General features: G+C 38.8%; 1 protein-coding gene across 1 annotated transcript in view; it reads left to right on the top strand.

Annotated features, from left to right (window-relative positions):
- LOC112163448 (WD repeat-containing protein 70) overlaps positions 1-17,731 on the top strand; it is a 39,211-nt gene that overhangs the window by 17,575 nt on the left and 3,905 nt on the right. The window contains exons 11-15 of the mRNA XM_024299838.2: positions 8,343-8,442; positions 8,698-8,782; positions 8,875-9,013; positions 14,917-15,017; positions 15,907-15,986. Of these exons, the coding sequence (XP_024155606.1) occupies positions 8,343-8,442; positions 8,698-8,782; positions 8,875-9,013; positions 14,917-15,017; positions 15,907-15,986 (505 nt within the window). The remainder of the gene's footprint in view (positions 1-8,342; positions 8,443-8,697; positions 8,783-8,874; positions 9,014-14,916; positions 15,018-15,906; positions 15,987-17,731) is intronic.

The raw sequence follows: 17,731 nt of genomic DNA, 5'->3' as shown, positions 1-17,731 counted from the left end.
ATTATATTTTCCACAATTAGTTAATTACACAATTAGACGATCAAAGTGAACTCTCCTTTCTCTAACCTTCAGTCTGTTTGGGGAATAGTTGATCTTGGCTCCTGGTGAAGGTAGCGCTCACTGACTTGGCTGGTTTCCCTCGAGTTGTTTGACAGAGCTCCACTTTAAATAGAGGTGAGTTCTATTTGGGGATTTGGAGAGCATCGCCGTCATGTTTTATCAGGATGACTGTCAGAGTGAGATGTCTGTCTGGACAACCAAAGAATACCTGTGACTTCTAGTTTTTACTTTTTTTGGTAAATATTTAACAAATTGTTTCAATTTCACAAGAAACCAATTTTGGTTGGACTTCATTTTTATTGTGGGGCATAAAATGAATAAAGATAACTTGGTAATATTACCAAATGCTCTCTAACATGTCTTTCTTGTAAGGCTAAATACATTTCGAACATTTATTTGCATTTTTATGAGAGCAGTTTACATTTTTGTTAGTCATTTGTATTTCATCTGGTCTAATTTTGTCAAAACCAAGAATGTTAGTCATATTTTATATGATGATAAACATGGTAGCTATTAGCTTGTGGCAGCAGAATCAAGATGCAGTAACTTTGTGGTTTTTGTTTTTTGTCAATGCTTTTATTTTGTAAATATGGGCTGCATTTTATAGACTTCCCTGGTCAGCTATCATCACCTCCCGTACCCGCACATAGCAGCAAACTTCAGGTGGTTAGATTCTAATTTATTACTCCTCCTTCTCCAAGCTAAATATTTACTCTGCATCTCATAGCAGCTTACAATATCCATGTCTGCTTTCTGGCCAGTGGAGCCCGCTCTGCCTAAATGGCTGAAGAATTTTAGTTGGTGCCCTCTGCCCTAATCAGCAATTTGACTCAAATTCTACTACAAGCCTAAAAAGGAGTTGGCCTCTCTTTAAATGAGGCTTATCTCCTGTTGTAATTCTGTCATTACTCATGAGCAGAATATGCAGGCAGATTGGTCATCATCAGTCAGGTACAGGACTTTGATCTGGACCTCAGAAGCTATTGAAGAGGACACATGGTGCTCTTGAGGTCTGACTTGACTTGATTGGTTCAATGATGGGAGTCAAATGGGGGACGCTCTGAGGTTGGCGTGTTTGTTGTCTGAACTGGATCTAGGATGTTCTCAGTTGAAGTCCAAGGAGGGCACACATCATTACTTCATAGACCCGGGAATGCACTGATGTCATTCATGGACTTGCATGTTTCCAGACTTCCAAGTGGGATGGAACGAGTCTTTCAAACCCTGCTGTTATTCGCATAAATACTTTGGTTATTGCAGCCGCAGTTTCTGTGCACGAGGGGAGGGAAATACGGGAATTCAGCAGAGTGCATTCACGCTGCAAATAGTTGACTGATGTGTCAGCTTTGCTGGGATGGCATTTATGTCAAAATGCTGCACCATTTTAGGAAACCAGCATGCAGAAACACTCACTCAGTGCTGTAAATTTTAAAGAGTTGTTGAATGTCTCAAACGAACCGTCATGTCATGCACAAGTGGTAAACCCAACTTCACAGGGGTCAGTGGCCTTTGTTTTTTGTTTTTTTTTCTTTCAAACAAACTTCTTCCTTGCAGCCTCTGGTGGTGCGACCATTGACTGTATAAAACTACATTCACACCGCTCTCGACAATGCACATTTAAGCGACCACTTTCAATAAAAGTCTATGAAAATGCACGTTTCAGACTTCCGCGTTCAAATTTCTTGCACTCGTGCGTCGCTAAGCAAGTTTCTATAACCGTTTTCGGCTTCTATGCGCAAAATGCATGTCCACTCAATACGAGTTCCAAGTTAAACTAGGTTGACCAATCAGAGACTCTGATTTAATAGTGACGAATGAATGGCGTCCTTTTTAATTCACGGAAGTGCCAGCTGTTTGAATTGATCACGGGGGAGAAATAAATAATCGCGGTTTGTGTCTGGCTGGAATTATATGACACCACGTCTTTCATCTATTGGAATAGAGCTGGGAAAGAAAAAGCCTGGTGCAAGATTCACAAGAATTGCACCGCTCTAGCATTTTGCACCAAATCAAAAATTCAAAAACGCGCGACGCATGCCTGGTGTGAACGTGGCAAAAGTTAACTGGACTGAGCGAGTTTGATGTCACTCTTAAAAAATGGCTTACCTCTGGCTTCAACGAAGTCCATTGAGTCAACATTTTTTTCACAATACTGACGCTGTCATGTTGGAGCCAGCCGACATCAGTAAGGAGTGATTGGACAGAGTTGGTCTGAGTCAATGCTTCTGTGGCAACCACTCTCACCAATGAGTGAGCTTGTAGCACCCCTACCACTTGAAAGCGGCCTCAAGAGAATACATCAATCAAATGTTTTAAATGTTTGGTGTGAGACCACATAGTTTATTTAGGCATCTGATTGGTCATTTTATAGCTTGAATACTGGTTACTTGCAATAAAGAAAAACCTTTAATGAAAAAAAATTAGGATTAACAAAACACGTTAAATAAAGAAGTACCAGAGTGTCTGCATGATTACCTGATATCCAAGCCCTACTCATGACTGATTACCTGGTTCAGGTGTGTCCAGCCAATTAGAACGTGCCAGAGCACGATATGCTGGAAAACATGCAGGAAAGCTGCCCTCGAGGCCTGGACCTGCCTATCCCTATACCAGAGCAAGAATAACTATTCTGGCAATTAGTACTAAAGAGTGCCTGTTCATTTCTCTATAGAACTCTTCGGATTTGACTGCAGGTACTTTCTATTTGGAAGGTACCACGTCCCGAGGGTTGGGGACTCGTGATTTAATGGGAGCAGCCAGCACGTCAAAAAACAACGAGTTGGGGACACCCAAAACGTCAAAAAGTGATGTGGAGGAGGCCCGAACCATACGTCCATATGACAAGTTGAGAGTGAGAATGTGTGGGCAAACAGATGTACATTATTGAGGAGAGTCTGTCATATCAAAAGAATATTTACAGATAAACATTGTTCCTTAAATTATTTTGGGGTCATTTATTTATTTTTTAAGCTGTAAATGCAATGGCTTGGAAATAATCTAGCATCTCCACTGTTGAAGATGGAGTAAATAAGATAAAACCAGTCATCACCAACACAACAATCCGATTTTTTTCAGCCAACCAACCATCCATCCATCTCTGACATTCCTTTAAATGTGTTCACATCTGGTCTAGAATCTATCAGGCCTCAGTCTAATCCAGAAAGCTATCTAGACACTGATCGCAACCATTTCCACTTTATCTCCGTCCCTTTGTTGTGTCTTGCTCATTTGTCCTTTCATTCCAAAACTTTGTTAGGCTCTTTCTTCGTCTCTTTACAGTGGTTGGAGCTTGTCAAGTGACCTGGAGCTGTTTTCTTCATTCCTTACCCTTTGACAAAATGATCCCCGTTTGCTTTAGAGACATGGTAGAGTTGATTTTCAAATGTTTTTGGGGTTATCTTGCCCTCGTTCCACACCACCACACCACTGCAAGCCGTTTCCCTGAAAGATTAGAGCAGCTGTTCTGGACTTGTGGTTGCTTAACACAGTAACAGAAGTTGCTGAGATGAAGTGACAGCACACGGGGTATCACTATGTTTTAGGTGTGCAGTTATAGTTAAAAAAAAAACAGATATAAAGCCTTGAAGTGTTTACATAATCAAGTTCAGATGGCACGATTTGGAACAGTTGATGCTGTTGCAGATTGTTATCGTAGTCTGCCGAGGATGAAACCCAACGCTGTGTTCCTTCACCAATTTATCAACTCCTGCTGCTAAAAGCGTGTAGTTGTAGATGAAAGCCGTATGTTAGAGAGCACACACAAATAGATCTTTGCATGTATGGAGTTTGAAGTATCTCACTTGTAGCCTTTCCTGTTGCAAATGTTTGATTTTAAATTAAATCTTGACAATTCGGCGCGTCTTTGTTGTTTGGAGAGAAAGCCACAGTTTACAGAGGTTGTCACAAAGAGCGAGAAGTTTCAAACACTGCATAGGAGTCCGGTTTCACCAGCAGGCTGTGGAGATTATCACAGGAAACCGAACATCACGGCAGCTAAGCGTGCCAGCCGACATCAGGAATCGTAAATAAACATTTGAGCTTTCGCGACGACAATGTATTTTCTAAAAATAGCTGAAAATAAGAGGTACTGTTGCAGTACGCAGCTGAAACAAAGACAAACTATCTGCTGCTTCTTATTCTGATAGATGTCATATTTGAAACCACACGTTTAACTTTTGGATCTGATGGTAAAGGGGAGAGATTACATTTTTAGGCTCTTCAAAAAGTTAGAAGTGCACTTAAATTATTTTTGGTAAAATAGGATTTTAATGTTTAGCTAAACTTTAGCTAAATTTCAATGAGTTGCTGTGTCTTATCGTTGCTTCACATTTCTCCGTGGCTTCCTTCTTACTTTGTTTACATCCCTTAATACCTGGTTTAGGTGTCTGTTTTGGTCCAGTGTTCTGCTCCGAGCATGGAGCCTATTCAGACTTAGGAAACTCAGAGTTTACTAGAGCTCAGTCTGATTGGAAACAAACCGAGACCACATGGAAAGATGGGTCAGAGGGTGCTTCCTGGTCCTGAATCAGGGTCAGCTTGGGTGTGTCCAGACTGAAAATTTGTTCCAAATTATCGGGGAAAACAAACTCAAACTCACTTTACCAACCAAGTCCGAAAACACTCTAAGACCTTTCATCATACATTGCAAGGTGCTACTAACAAATTTCCCTTTTACACTTTCTCACTATTTATCAATATTTTTTGACCTGAGGTCTTTTTGTAGGACATCTTTTATCTCCTGGAACAATGTTTTTGTAGGTATTAGTTAGGTTCCTGGTTGTGCATAGGGCATCAACAGCTCCCCACCACTGTCTGCTTGATATCAGGCTCCAGGTCTCCAAAATCTTCAATTTTTCAAACACAGCATATATGAATACACTCAACAGTTGGCCCCCAATAAAGGATCTGACTTAGTTTTAGTAGAAATTTGTTGGACCTTCAGTCATCTGTAAATTATAGCGAAGGATGAGCCATACTCATTAAAGTTTACAATTGAATCAGTTAATTTCTTCTGACTTTACCATGAAGTCACACAATGACGCCATGAGGCCTCTGGTTAGCTGTCAGTTCAAGTTCATCAGAAGCTTCCATTGTCAAAACATTCTCATGTGGATTCTTTGGAGCTTTTTAAATCTGTCATTTTAATGTAGTCTTTCTAGATTTTTGTATTAACCATCCCCATCTTCATCCCCCACATTTCCTCCATTGGGATAAGTTGGAAAAATTTTACTATCGTCTTTTTAGAAACAAAGTTTAACCTCAGCAGAGAGAAAGATATCTTTCAGCTGAGTTTTGGTACACTGTTTGTGGCTAAAGAAGGCCGTTATTCTCGAAACATATTTAAAGCAAAAAACAATAAATGCATAACGTTAAACAAAATTAGGTAACTGCCTCAGAAAAGCCCGCAATCTAAATAGAAGTTATATAAATAGATGAATAAACAAATATAAAATGCAAAAGATGAGACTCGGTCTAAAAAAGTCTGAAATGTTCTTGTTTTTAGGAATGTTTATAGAAAAAGGTTGTCGATGAAAACAAAAAAGGTCAAACTTAGACATAGAATCCTCTTTTAATCACTTCCCTCTTTTAACTTTTAATTTTATAGTGAAAGAAATATTACAAGAGGATGCTGTCTTTACTCCGCTCTATTATGATGCATCCACTTGTAGACAAATAGATCCATGTACGTCTTTGTTTTCCTTGTCTGAGCTGGCATCTACTTTTTTTTTTTTATTTTGGCTAAAAGATGCATAATTATAATTAAAAGACCAAAGTAGATCAAAAGATGATTAGTGTGGGCCTTTAAGGCAAACAAAGAACCCACACTGCATTTGTTGCCATTATGCGACGCTTTATACTCTTAATTCCTCCAAAACAAGAAGAAGAGGAAACCTGAAATATCTGCACCATGGATCCACATAAAAATATTTAATTAGGAGAAACTCAAAATCAATGCTTCCCTAATTTGTCCCGGTTTAGCTGTGACGTTATTCAGAAGTATGCGGCAGGATCTCTCTGGTGGTGCAGTGGCATTGTACATTTGCAAGGCAAAGCACATTAGCAACAGTGGTTGATATGAAAACAGGTTCACATGGGGTCATGAGGCCTCTACGCATTTGGCTATAGTTACTACTACCTATTAGATCAGAGATAAAACACTTTTAGAATAGATACGGAAATGTAGCCTCTATTTTAAATTGTTTCTTTGTGAAATTGAGTGAATTCTAGAGCATAAAAGGATGTTCAGATAATGGAAGACAAGACATTTGGTCTGTTTTTTAGTGGACTGTTAATAGGGGTGAACAAACTTCTGCCTGGGGAGACCAGGCTTAAATGAGAGTGTTATCTCATTTCAAGGTTACGTCGTTATCTGTCCAAAGCAAGTCAATCCATTTGACCAGTTTCTTTGGAAGGAAGTGAGGCCTCTTTCCTTATCACGAGAGCACATCTCCCATTCAGCTCATGCTCCATCCCCTCTCCTGCTACTTTTGCCAGCTTGTCAGTCTCCTTTTCTTATCTGGCGTCCACACTCTGTGCTCTCTTCTTAAATTCCTTATCTGCTGTTTTTTGGTCTGATTTGCCACAATTCTCTTTTCATTGATTTATCTGCGTTCTGTTCAGGATTAATGGAAATGGAGCTGTAGAAACCGAGGGTATGTTTGTTTGGGAGTTAGCAAACCTGCTTCACAGAGGATTACTTCACCAGCTTCTCGGAATGACCGCTCTCTGTAATCTAGCTGCAGTCGGGCCATATAAAGCTAAAGGGTTGTGCTGAATATGAGGAGAAAAAAAGGAAGTGCATTGATGGATATTTGTTAGTCCTAAAACACCCAGATGATGACACACTGGTAGTTGAAAATCAAGCAAAAAATTATTTTTCAGTGCTTTATAATATTCTCATTTAAAATGTCCTTTATGATTAGTAATTGCTACAAATTTAGCGATTTAAATGTTGTCAGAATTAGCCACCAGAAATTATATTTGTGGAAAAGTTTAAACTTTTCATACTGTTTAAAAAATACATTTTTTAAATCTAAAAATAAATATGTGTATGTTGCTGGAGAGATTGATCCATTGCTTCTTCCAGTATAGAATTTATACTCGTTCCTATAAAATTGAAATTGAAATCTGCTTTTCAATATGAGTTTTTATGACTCACAAGGTAAACATCGCCTCATAAACATGAAAGTAAATGGCATTCATTTGCCTACAAGTGATAATTATAAAAACAAAGCTTTCACAACCTTTTATCTTCAACTTCAACTGTTATTTATCTACCTGTAAGTGCTCACTTTGTAAAGCAATCAGTCTTAAGGTGGATGTTTTAACATCTTATGGAGTTAAACAAAGTAGCCAAAAATACTGATGTCTTTTTTGCATAATTATTGCAAAAAAGTTTATTATCTAAGAAAAGCTAAAAACAGCATAAAAGCCACCTCAGCTGAAGGTTTTATTAAAATAAGTCCTTTAATCTGCTTTCTGAAAGAGACAACAGCTGCAGGGAGAGATGAAGACAGGTTTTTCTTTAGTCTGAAATATGAATCCTCTTTACTATTCCAGGTAGAAAAAGACTGTATTAACATCTGTTAAGCAAAACGTTTGCCAAGTTCATGTCTCTGCTTTCACTACAGTATGCTAAGTCGCTATTATTTCTCAAAAATGAAGTGAGCTTTACAGTTATAGTTGTGGTGAAAATGAGAACCGTATGTTTTGAAGGCCTAAAGAGTGGAATGATCATTTTTCTTACTTGCACATAAGCAGAAGCAACCCCCCCCCCCCCTCTTTTCAGTGCTGAACTGGACGTAAACCAGCAGAGAATTAAAGTTGCAGTTCCTTTAATGACCACTGGTGGCAGAAGGGAGCAATTCTCCATTGTTGAAAAGCCTAATTTTACTTTTTAATTTTTGCTTCATTTTTGTATTCATAAAAACTCTGGTTTGCAATCATTCATTTTTTTTAAACCAGTTACAATACAGCTCAAATTTGTGAAAATCTTTAAGGGTGAGTTGACCAGTATGTGATCTTAGAAAGCTTTAAACTCTGTTCTGTTCATTTCCTATTTTAAGAACTTTATTTAGTTTATGTGTCTGGTAGGCTTCAACGATGACGTCAGAGATGATCTGTCTCATGTATTCATAAAACCTGCCTGTTTAATTCACATGTGAACACACTGAAGTTTTATCAAACCTCCTGGTGTTTATTGGAGAAAATGTTAGAAATTATTACAGCTGTATCTATTTTTAATGGATTTATTTGAATCATTGTTTTGTTTTTATACTTAGGTTCACACAAAGTTCCACTGTCGGCAGGCACATGCCGTAGGATCAGACACCTCCTGCCTCAGCTTTTCCTATGACGGCGTGACTCTTGCTTCACGAGGAGGTACAAAGAATAAAGAATCACATACCAATATTTTTTGTTTTTATTTTGAAATAGATTTTATGCAGATTATATGGATTTTCCAATAAATTGGGACAAAGCATTTCATCTGACACAATGTGTCATTTTCTTGTATATAATGTAATCATTAACTAAAGAAAAACTAAAGTTTAAAGACAAGATTGCACTAATAGTAAAATAATTATCCTTGTCCATAATTTATTCCAGTTGACTCTTGAATCAAACTTTTTTATCCAGGTGATGACACTCTGAAGGTTTGGGACATACGGAATTTCAGGAAGCCGGTGAATGAAGCTTCTGGACTGACCAACTACTTTGCTATGTGAGATGATGTCTTACAATTACAGTTCAGAGTTTGTGTTTTTAAAGGCAAAACATGAACTGTTAATAAATGTATGTGAATTCTCTTTGCAGGACCGACTGCTGCTTTAGCCCAGACGACAAGCTTCTTCTGACAGGGACGTCTGTGAAGAGAGAAGAGGGCTCTGGGAAGCTGGTCTTCTTTGACAGGCTTTCCTTTAAGAGGGTCTATGAAATAGAGGTCACCAATGCAGTAAGTTTTACCTGGAATGGTGACTAATCTGGATGAAACTGATTCCATTTGTTGGGTTTGATCTTCTAATTACGTATTAATTGTTGAAAGTATTTGCAGTCAAAACAAAACCAACACATTTTGAATATAGATTTTTATATTGTATAAAAGCAAGTAAAAAAGCCTTCTTTAATTTAAAATTATAAAACAAAATATGATTTTGTTTTTTTATAAAAAGAGGAACATTTAAGAAACAATTTAAAAACACTGAACAAACTTAGAGGAACTACTTAAAATGTTCTTGAAAGACAGAAATGCTGAGCTGAAACTTAAAAAGGTTTTTTACAGTGGAAAGATTTGTTCTTTTTCTTCTCTACTCCTCCTCCTTTCCTTGTTCAAGCCGCTTTCAACAGGTTTGACTGTTGTGTGAGTCTATAGTCATAACATTCCCATAGCCTGGGTGTAGCTTTCACCCAGGCTGTTGAACTGATGTGTGTGACATGAAGAATCAGCCAAAATATTGGTTTGTATTCGTCTGTTTCCACTTCTTCTGTGATTGGCGGCACGACTTCTCAACTGTCTGTTTTTTATTTTGACTCTTAAAAAGAAACCAGCATCTTTTCCCGTACGGCTACTTCCTGAAAGACCACTCCAATGAAAATCGTGTTTTTAGCCTGTTCTTGTGGCATTTTTTTCATGATGTGGGACATATATACTGTACTTTGTGCTTATAATAGTGAATCAGGAGCAGACCTAGGAGAGGGGGCGGGGTTACTCACAAGTCGGAGGCAAATTTCTGATGAAATACTGTCGTTCTGCAGAAACTATGTCCTAGAAAAGGGCACAGCGTTTTTGATTTTCCTTGAAAAAGGACATATCGTTTTTCTGCTCCATAGGGCTCGCTGTATTATAAGGTGCAGTCTTAAGTAGGAGGTCTTGGGCTCCATTTCTGTTTCACCTGCGCTGGGAGCAAAACTGTCAATTTCAACAGAAAGTGTCAGTGAGAAATGGTCTGACAGTCAATTGGGTTGAGACTTCCCAAAGATGCACAAGATAATTTGACAGATTTTGGAACTTGGTGCACACAAAAGGCGCACCAGATTTTTAGGCACATGGCAAAAGTTTAGACTTTTAAGTGTGCCTTAGTGCGGAAAATACGGTAATCATAATTAAAAGACCACTGGGAATGCTTTGAAAATAGATCAAAAATATGAATCGAGTGGGACTTTCAGCAGCAAAACCCTTTGTTTTATGTCGGATGCGTTAGTTTTATGACCCACTGGACTTGTGACAGATTTGGAAGCGGCACATGGACTTATATTCAGATGTGTCGAGGGCAGCACAGCATCATTTGTCTTTTTTTCCTATTTAAGATACAGAATCTCATTTTTAACTACCAGTCACTTGAAGTTTAGGGTCATAATTTTCTGCATTTGTCTGATAAATCAATAAGATAAAAATGTTTTTTTTTTAAATAAACAGTGCGACACCGCTGCAGACTTCATTCTCCTATAGTGTATGTGACGTTGGTAATATTGGTGACAGTAAGCGGAACTATTAAGCTGCAAACATCCTGGTCCACACGTCAGTGACTGCTCAGCTCACTGTGTTTCTGCTTGGAGGCGGTTTTGTCAGAACCCACTTTCTCTGCCGCCGCAAACAAAAGACTCCAGACACTTTAGAGGAAAGAGTTTATCTATGTCCTCTTGCATCACTCTGTCTCTACTAAAAAGAGGGTAAACATTTGGAAGTGATTCTTTTTTTTTCTACAGGGCTTTCTCTTGCACCACTTTCTGCCATTGTGATTTTTTTTTTTTTTACGTGTGGAGAACTTCAGCTTAGTTTTACTGGCTGGTTGGGAAAAAAATCCTGATTTCCCACATAATCCAGGCTGGTGCCACAAAAACAATGCAGTCTAGAGAATAGGTGAAAGCTGCCAGTTGACTTGTCTTTATTGGTGTTAATTGTTCTGATTTCCCCAAATTTATATACATGTGGTGAGGGTTAAGTGGCTTAATTATGGTCTAAGACTCTAAAAGATTCTTAGCCCTGAGGTTTTCTTGTTCTCCCCGTGTCTGCAGGAGTTTTCCCAGGCTGATCCATTGATAGTGGAAGTCATAAAGTAGCCTAACTTTTACCTGTAGACAGTTTGAAGAGTCTTAAGCCCCCCTGCACAATATGAACATTGTAAAGTAGATTTAAACTAAAAAAGATGCAGATTGTTCTGAGATAATTGCTAAAAATGTCCCGTTTATCCACGTTTACTTCAAATGAATCTTTATTCATAAAGCACTTTTCATATTAAAGTAACACAAAGTGCTTTAAAGAATAAAAGCATCTTACTAACCAAGAATAAAATAAGTACCGTCACATTTAAAAGAGACTAAATTATAAATCAAACACTGTGCTCCACCCTGCATACTGAAACAAAAAAAGACATAAGACTAGATATTGAAACAGAGATAGAACTGTGTCTTCACTACATCTAAACATCTGTAAATTGATTGGCTTCTTTTAATAATCAAAATATTAACCTCACTTTTTCCAATAAGTCAGGTTTGTGTAACAGATCAGTCATCTGTGGCCAACATTGCACTCAGTGAACCGGATGAGTGTGCTATTTACTGTGTTTACATCAGCAGTCTGCCACCCGGACGACCCAAGAATTTAAGTGCAGACTTTATAAAGTGGCGTACCAGTCAGTCGAGTGTAAGGAAGGCCCATCCGTCATTTCTAACTAAACAGTCTATATAACCCCAGACCTGGATTCTGGGGTGTTCTCTGAACCAGAGGCTGTTTGGTAAATATTTCAGACACGCTTAATCCTTTTTTATTCCATCTTGGAAGAAGTAGAACCTGGTGAGATCCCATCAGGTTTTTGGCCACCCATTGGGGAGTATACCCTTTCAGTCAAAACAGCTCTCACTGATCCAGACGTGGGCAACGAACCTGTGAGGGAACCTTTGGGTGTCGACACTGGTTGTGTGCTGGGGTCGTTGTGGATTGGGCTTGGTTCCCACAGATGTCATCACATTCTTTCAGGGGTTTTTGGAGAGTTTAGTCCTTGAGAACACCTCAATCTGTTTCTCTCTAAAGATTTTTCTTGTGCTGGTAGTGGTTGTATTTTTATTGCCGCATTTATAAATAAATGTGGCAAAGAGAACATATTTTTTCAGCTCTCCAAAATACTTTGGAAAGTTAGAGGCAAATGTTATTAAGACATTGGATAGTGGATGTCCACCATTGATTGATTGATTTGGTTTATTTCAAGCATTAATTGTAGACAATACAAGAAAAAGTCACATGTATCAAACTCAATACAGTAATGATAAAATGCATTGATTTAAGACAAAGACACACTTAAGTCACATTTGATTCATTAAATATAGTGATTATTGACGAATATCAAGTAGAGACAAAATTTGTGCTTGTGGATGATTTGGGGACGGGTATTGAGCCTGATACAATATTAAAACTCACAATAATCATGATTTGTTTTTCGTTTTTTAATTTTCCTTACAGGCAATTCCGAGATGATACTTTTTGGATGCTTTTTATATATATAAAAAAGAGTATATTTGAATATAAAAAGGATTGTTGTTTTCTAAGGAATTTATAATTTTACTAAGAAAAATCATATTTGTTAAGTGTAATTGGCAAGTTTTGTACACTTTTTTTTCTAAAAACAAACAAATCTGGTTTTGGAAAATAAATCAACATTTCCTTAAATTGTACATAATTATAAAACTGTCTTGAATTTGATACACAGATTTATAAATAACTGCCCAGATGTATCTATATGTTTGTAATTGTCTCTCTAAATATATAATTTTGACTTAAGTTTTAACATATCTGTAGTATGGTCTACTTAAATTCAATCAGCATCTGCTGTAGATAAACTATCATTTCTTTCTTGATCATTTCCTAACAGTGTTGCTGCTGTAATTTTCAGGGTGCGCCATGATGCAAATAATAGCTTTATCTTCAACTATGCTAGGGATAACAATGGATAAAATGAGATAGAGGTGGTCTGAATCTGTTCTTGCATGAAAAAAATTAGCTCAAAAAGTGTTTTTTTTTTTTTTTTTTGCTGCGAAAGTAGCATCCTTTTGTTTTCTCTTGTTATATCTCCTCCACATTTGGACCACCGCTGGTAAAATACATAGCTAACTGTTGCTTTATTTTTTAACAATAACAATAGTGTTTTTTATGGTTTTTAATATCTTTTGTATTTTGGTGAATTTCATCAACATTCATTCTGCTGTAGAGAAACTGATGCTTCTGCTTCCTTCTTTGTGATTTATTCTCCTTAACTTGAAGCATAAACTGTCTTTTTCTTCACTTTAAGGTATTTCAAAGTGAAGTGACTGACCTAAACTATGTAACTCTATTAAGTCGTGAACTTTTGTGGAACACCGGAATGTTCTTTGTTAAATCCAATAAGACTAAAAAATGCTTTTATTTTTGCTCATCAGGAGCTACAAAACCAGCCTGTTTAAGGCTTTAAAACTTTAATTATATAGTTTTACTTTTCCCTGTGAGTCGCTAACCCAAAGCTTTGACAGTCTGCATCGAGGGTGGGGGGCAGAATTCCTTACTGTGGTCTCTGCCTTCCCTCGCATGAAGGGACTGTCACTGTTGCTGTAGCAACCCTGGCAGGCCAATTTACAGGCCATCACACGTTTCCACTGGAGCACATCCTCTATGTGGACTTAAATACTCTCTAGTGTTACTTTCTATAGGACGAGGATATCATAACAGATTTTTAACAGAGTATCTGACTAAATCTGCATATGTCTGCTTTAGGTGGGGTGAAAATATGTTTGAATTTTTGGCTCATTTAGTTAGCAATTAAAATGAGCTCTCAGTAAGTGAGCGGGGCTCCAGAGGCTCATATATTTGGCAGAATGTTTTATTGGTTACAGTTGGCTCAGCTGGTCGAGCAGATTAACCTTCATCCGGCCGAAGAACCACACTGCCGATGAGCGTGTGCATCAGCCCAAGTCTTCCCTGAAACATTTGCAGCCAAAAATGCAGAAAATTCAATTCATTTTTTGAGTCATTCGTTTTATTTTTAAGTTCTATGTGCAATTAAGTGAAACTTTCCTTTTATACTGTTGCATAAATGAATGCATGCTCTTTATTTATTTAGTGGTTGCATCTGCATGCATGTCTGTCCTGTGAGTGAGCGCGCTCAGTGTGCGTCTGCCTGTCATGAGCAAAGTGAGGCTCCTTCCTCTGGTTTCCTGGTGGGAAGCTGAACAGCTGGGCGTTAAGCAGCTTTCACCGTTACTGAATCTGGTCGCCCCAGTCATGGTCTTACCCCCACCCCCCTACCAGACTCCTGCCATAGACCCCATTAGGAGGCTGGGACAATTAAGTGTGTGGAGAAGGGCGGCACTACTGTAGAGGTTCACATATCACAGAGTGAAAAGAAGAGCTCCATCACTGTCTAGCAACTATGCTTATATTTCTTCTCCTGACTCCTTTTTTTTTTTCCTCTTCTCTGTTTTTACTCTTTCACACACACACAGACACACACACACCTCTGGATAACTGTGGTCACATTTGCCTGTTGCCACTGGGCCATCTGTCACATTCAGACTGAGGGATGCAGCCCTTATCCCAGCAACCAAATATAGTCAAGTAAAGCAGCAGCACACAATAGGACTTGTCCCCACTGTACCTATGCAACAAACCTGAGTCACAGGCTTAAAGCATTTACAGCAATAAAATAGGATTGTTTCCTTCTTTGAGCCAAGAAGCTGAAATGGAAGCATTCTTCCCTTTAATCCCTACAAAGGAAAAGTAGTTCAACTTTTTTTTTTGTGGAGGATATTTTTGTTTTTACTCTTCATTTCTTATTTCAAAAAAGAAAAAAGTGAAATAAATAGTTCTTAAATGTATTTTTTTGTCTTTTCCAGAGCGTCGTCCGCTGCCTCTGGCACCCAAAGCTTAACCAGATCATGGCGGGTACTGGGAACGGACTGGCCAAGGTTTACTATGATCCAGTTAAAAGCCACAGGTATGTTCAGCTGTTGAAGATGAGTTTGCCTCACTTGTCCTTTCTAAAACCTTGGACGCACTTGTTAAGATTGTGATCTCATCATCATGCCTTGGATGAAAGCATCAGTTTACCAGATTTATGCTGTTTTTTTAACATCTGACAGCACAAAAAGACATCCCAAAATACATAAATTTTCTCTTATTTATGTCTCAATACTGCAGCTACATGCCACAGGTAATTAAGCAATAATTTAGTAACTAGGGGTGTTAGAAAATATCAATTCAGTAAATATTCTGATACTTTATTTGGCAATATTTGATTATGAATGAGCAAAAAATGTAGTTTCACATCTTACTTTTTTTTCCACTTAAACCCTAAACATGTACAAGTTTTAACTAAGGATGAGAAAAAATCTGTACCAACAGACTCTTGCCAATACACACCCATATTAGTAACATTAAAAAGCAATACTTTTTATTAATTTGTTGCTTTAATAGTGCCATCTGTCGTGATCTTCTGCAGCTTATGAAGTGAGGTTAATCTGGCTCCGCTTGCAGCAGATCTCTCATTCCACATTTGAAGTGAAACACACACAGTGCTGTTTTTGATGAAGGAAGATTTCCTTCTTGTCGCAGAGCTGACACCAAAGCCAGCAGATTAATAAGAAGCAGTGAATGTGTGGAAGGAGCTGCTGGTAATTGTTGCTCTCAGAGCTTTTATTTTCCCCTAGTTGTTAAGCGCTGGAAAGAATCATTAAAGTTACTCAAAAAAAGGTTAAAATGAAGTATTAAAATGCATTTTTTTTTCTTCAAATACAAAAATGAACTCTCTTCATGTAGTTTGATTATACGTGCTGATTTTTAGAGGATTTGTCTTTGTAACGAGTGTCTAAATGAATGTCTTCCAGGGGTGCGAAGCTGTGTGTTGTCAAGAGCCAGCGCAAAGGGAAGCATGCAGAGACATTAACACAAGATTACATCATCACACGTGAGTACTTCTGCTTCTGGGAGTAAGAAACAAGCGTGTGAAGAACACCAAAGCGGAGTTTCATTCATGCTGTCTGACTGGAGAAGGTAAAAATGATGGGGTAAATTTCTCTCCTTCAGCACTTTAGCCTGCATGAAAGGGAAAACTGTGCCAACGGTTCTCTAAGTGTGACAGATTTTTCTCAGATCAGTTTTAGCTTTTTGTTGGTCTCACTCACATCCAAGAATTCAGACTGGTTCCATCTGAGGGCGGAGGTTCCACCAGGACGGTCCATTAGCTGATGGAGTAGGGTGTGGATTGTTGAATCGACCACCATGGGTGCCACGCGTCGCCCATGTGGCCTCCTGTCATGCTGGGATCACGCAGGAGACATGCTCCTCTCCCACCTCTGCTGGCGTGATTTCCTGATGGGTGAACCACATGCACGTCCCAAAAAAAAAAAAAAAAAAACATCACCAGAACATGAGACGGTCACCTCCTCGGTGCGTGCCTCACCCACCTTTGCCCTCAAACTGAACTCGTGAACCCACAGGAACGGAGCAGCTGTCCACTGGCCGTCCCCCGATTGGCTGCTGGGACGCCACTCATTCACCACTCAGGCTACGGCTGCTTTTTTCAGGTGCATCATGTGGCTTCATTGCCAAACCAACAGGGTGTGAAGCCGGCAGACACTTCAGCGCTGCGAGGGCAGAGTGACGCACTTGATGGCCCGGCACTGGAAAATTAAAAGGGACAGGAAACAAGTGATGGCCCATTGAGAAAAGCGAGGGAATCTGTTAGCAGTAACCTTTTTGCTTAATGACGCATAGAGAAGAATCACCAGTGAACGCTGGCAGAGCTCCTGAATGGAAAATCACTTTGTCTAGTTCTTTACTAATGTGTCTCTTTGTGACCTCTGAGGATAAGAGCACACTGTCTAATGCTTGCACGAGCACGCCGTCGTCCTCGCACAGCCCTCTGATAACTCACCAGTTCACTCAGACACTCCTTAAGTTGAGGAGCTTTTGTTGTGATGGTGTTCATGAAAGTGTAAAAACGGGGAAGCGATTATCTGAGTGGAAACATGTTGGGGATCCGTAGAGCCGACAGGAACTGGGTCAAAGGACCCAGCTCGCCACCTCTTCAACACCAAGCGAGCGGCTGCACCCTAGTTTACTGCTTTTTACCTGCCGGCTGGCCAATCAGACCAAAGCCGCATTCTTGTTGCTCAACATTTCGCTGTGATGTGGACCGCGGGGTATTCGACCATGCAAAACAAGATTCCCAACCACAGAAGAGCTCAGTTCAAAGAAACCTGTGAACTTTAGAGAGTTTAAACTGTACAAATGTTTCCATACTTCACACTAAGCCGAGTAACAAGACCTTTTATTCAGAATGCGGATTAACCTCAAGATTTAAGCAAAAAAAAAAAGGCAAGAAGCTTGAAATATAACTACTGTATACTATATCTGTAGAACCCTTTGTTGGTGCATGTGGAGGAGAATATGTGAAAAATATGAATGTTGGTTTTCTTAATCTTTGATTTCACCGTGAAGGATGAAGGAAGGAAGCAAAGAGATGTTAGTCTGCATCTGTGGTTTTGCTTTGAATGACCTTAAAAGGCTGGAGATTTAGGTTAAACATTTTAGAAAGCTACATTTTTTTTCTTAGGTCTATTGCTGCTGAAATGCTACATTCAGTTAATTTTTGATTTCCATGGTCACAATAACATTCGTTTTACAATTTAGAGGAAGTTGATAGAAATG

This window comes from Oryzias melastigma, linkage group LG12, assembly GCF_002922805.2.
Source record: "Oryzias melastigma strain HK-1 linkage group LG12, ASM292280v2, whole genome shotgun sequence".
In the NCBI taxonomy this organism is placed as follows: domain Eukaryota; kingdom Metazoa; phylum Chordata; class Actinopteri; order Beloniformes; family Adrianichthyidae; genus Oryzias; species Oryzias melastigma.
The sequence above is the reverse complement of the archived record's forward strand: the minus strand, read 5'-3'. Positions and strand labels throughout refer to the sequence as shown.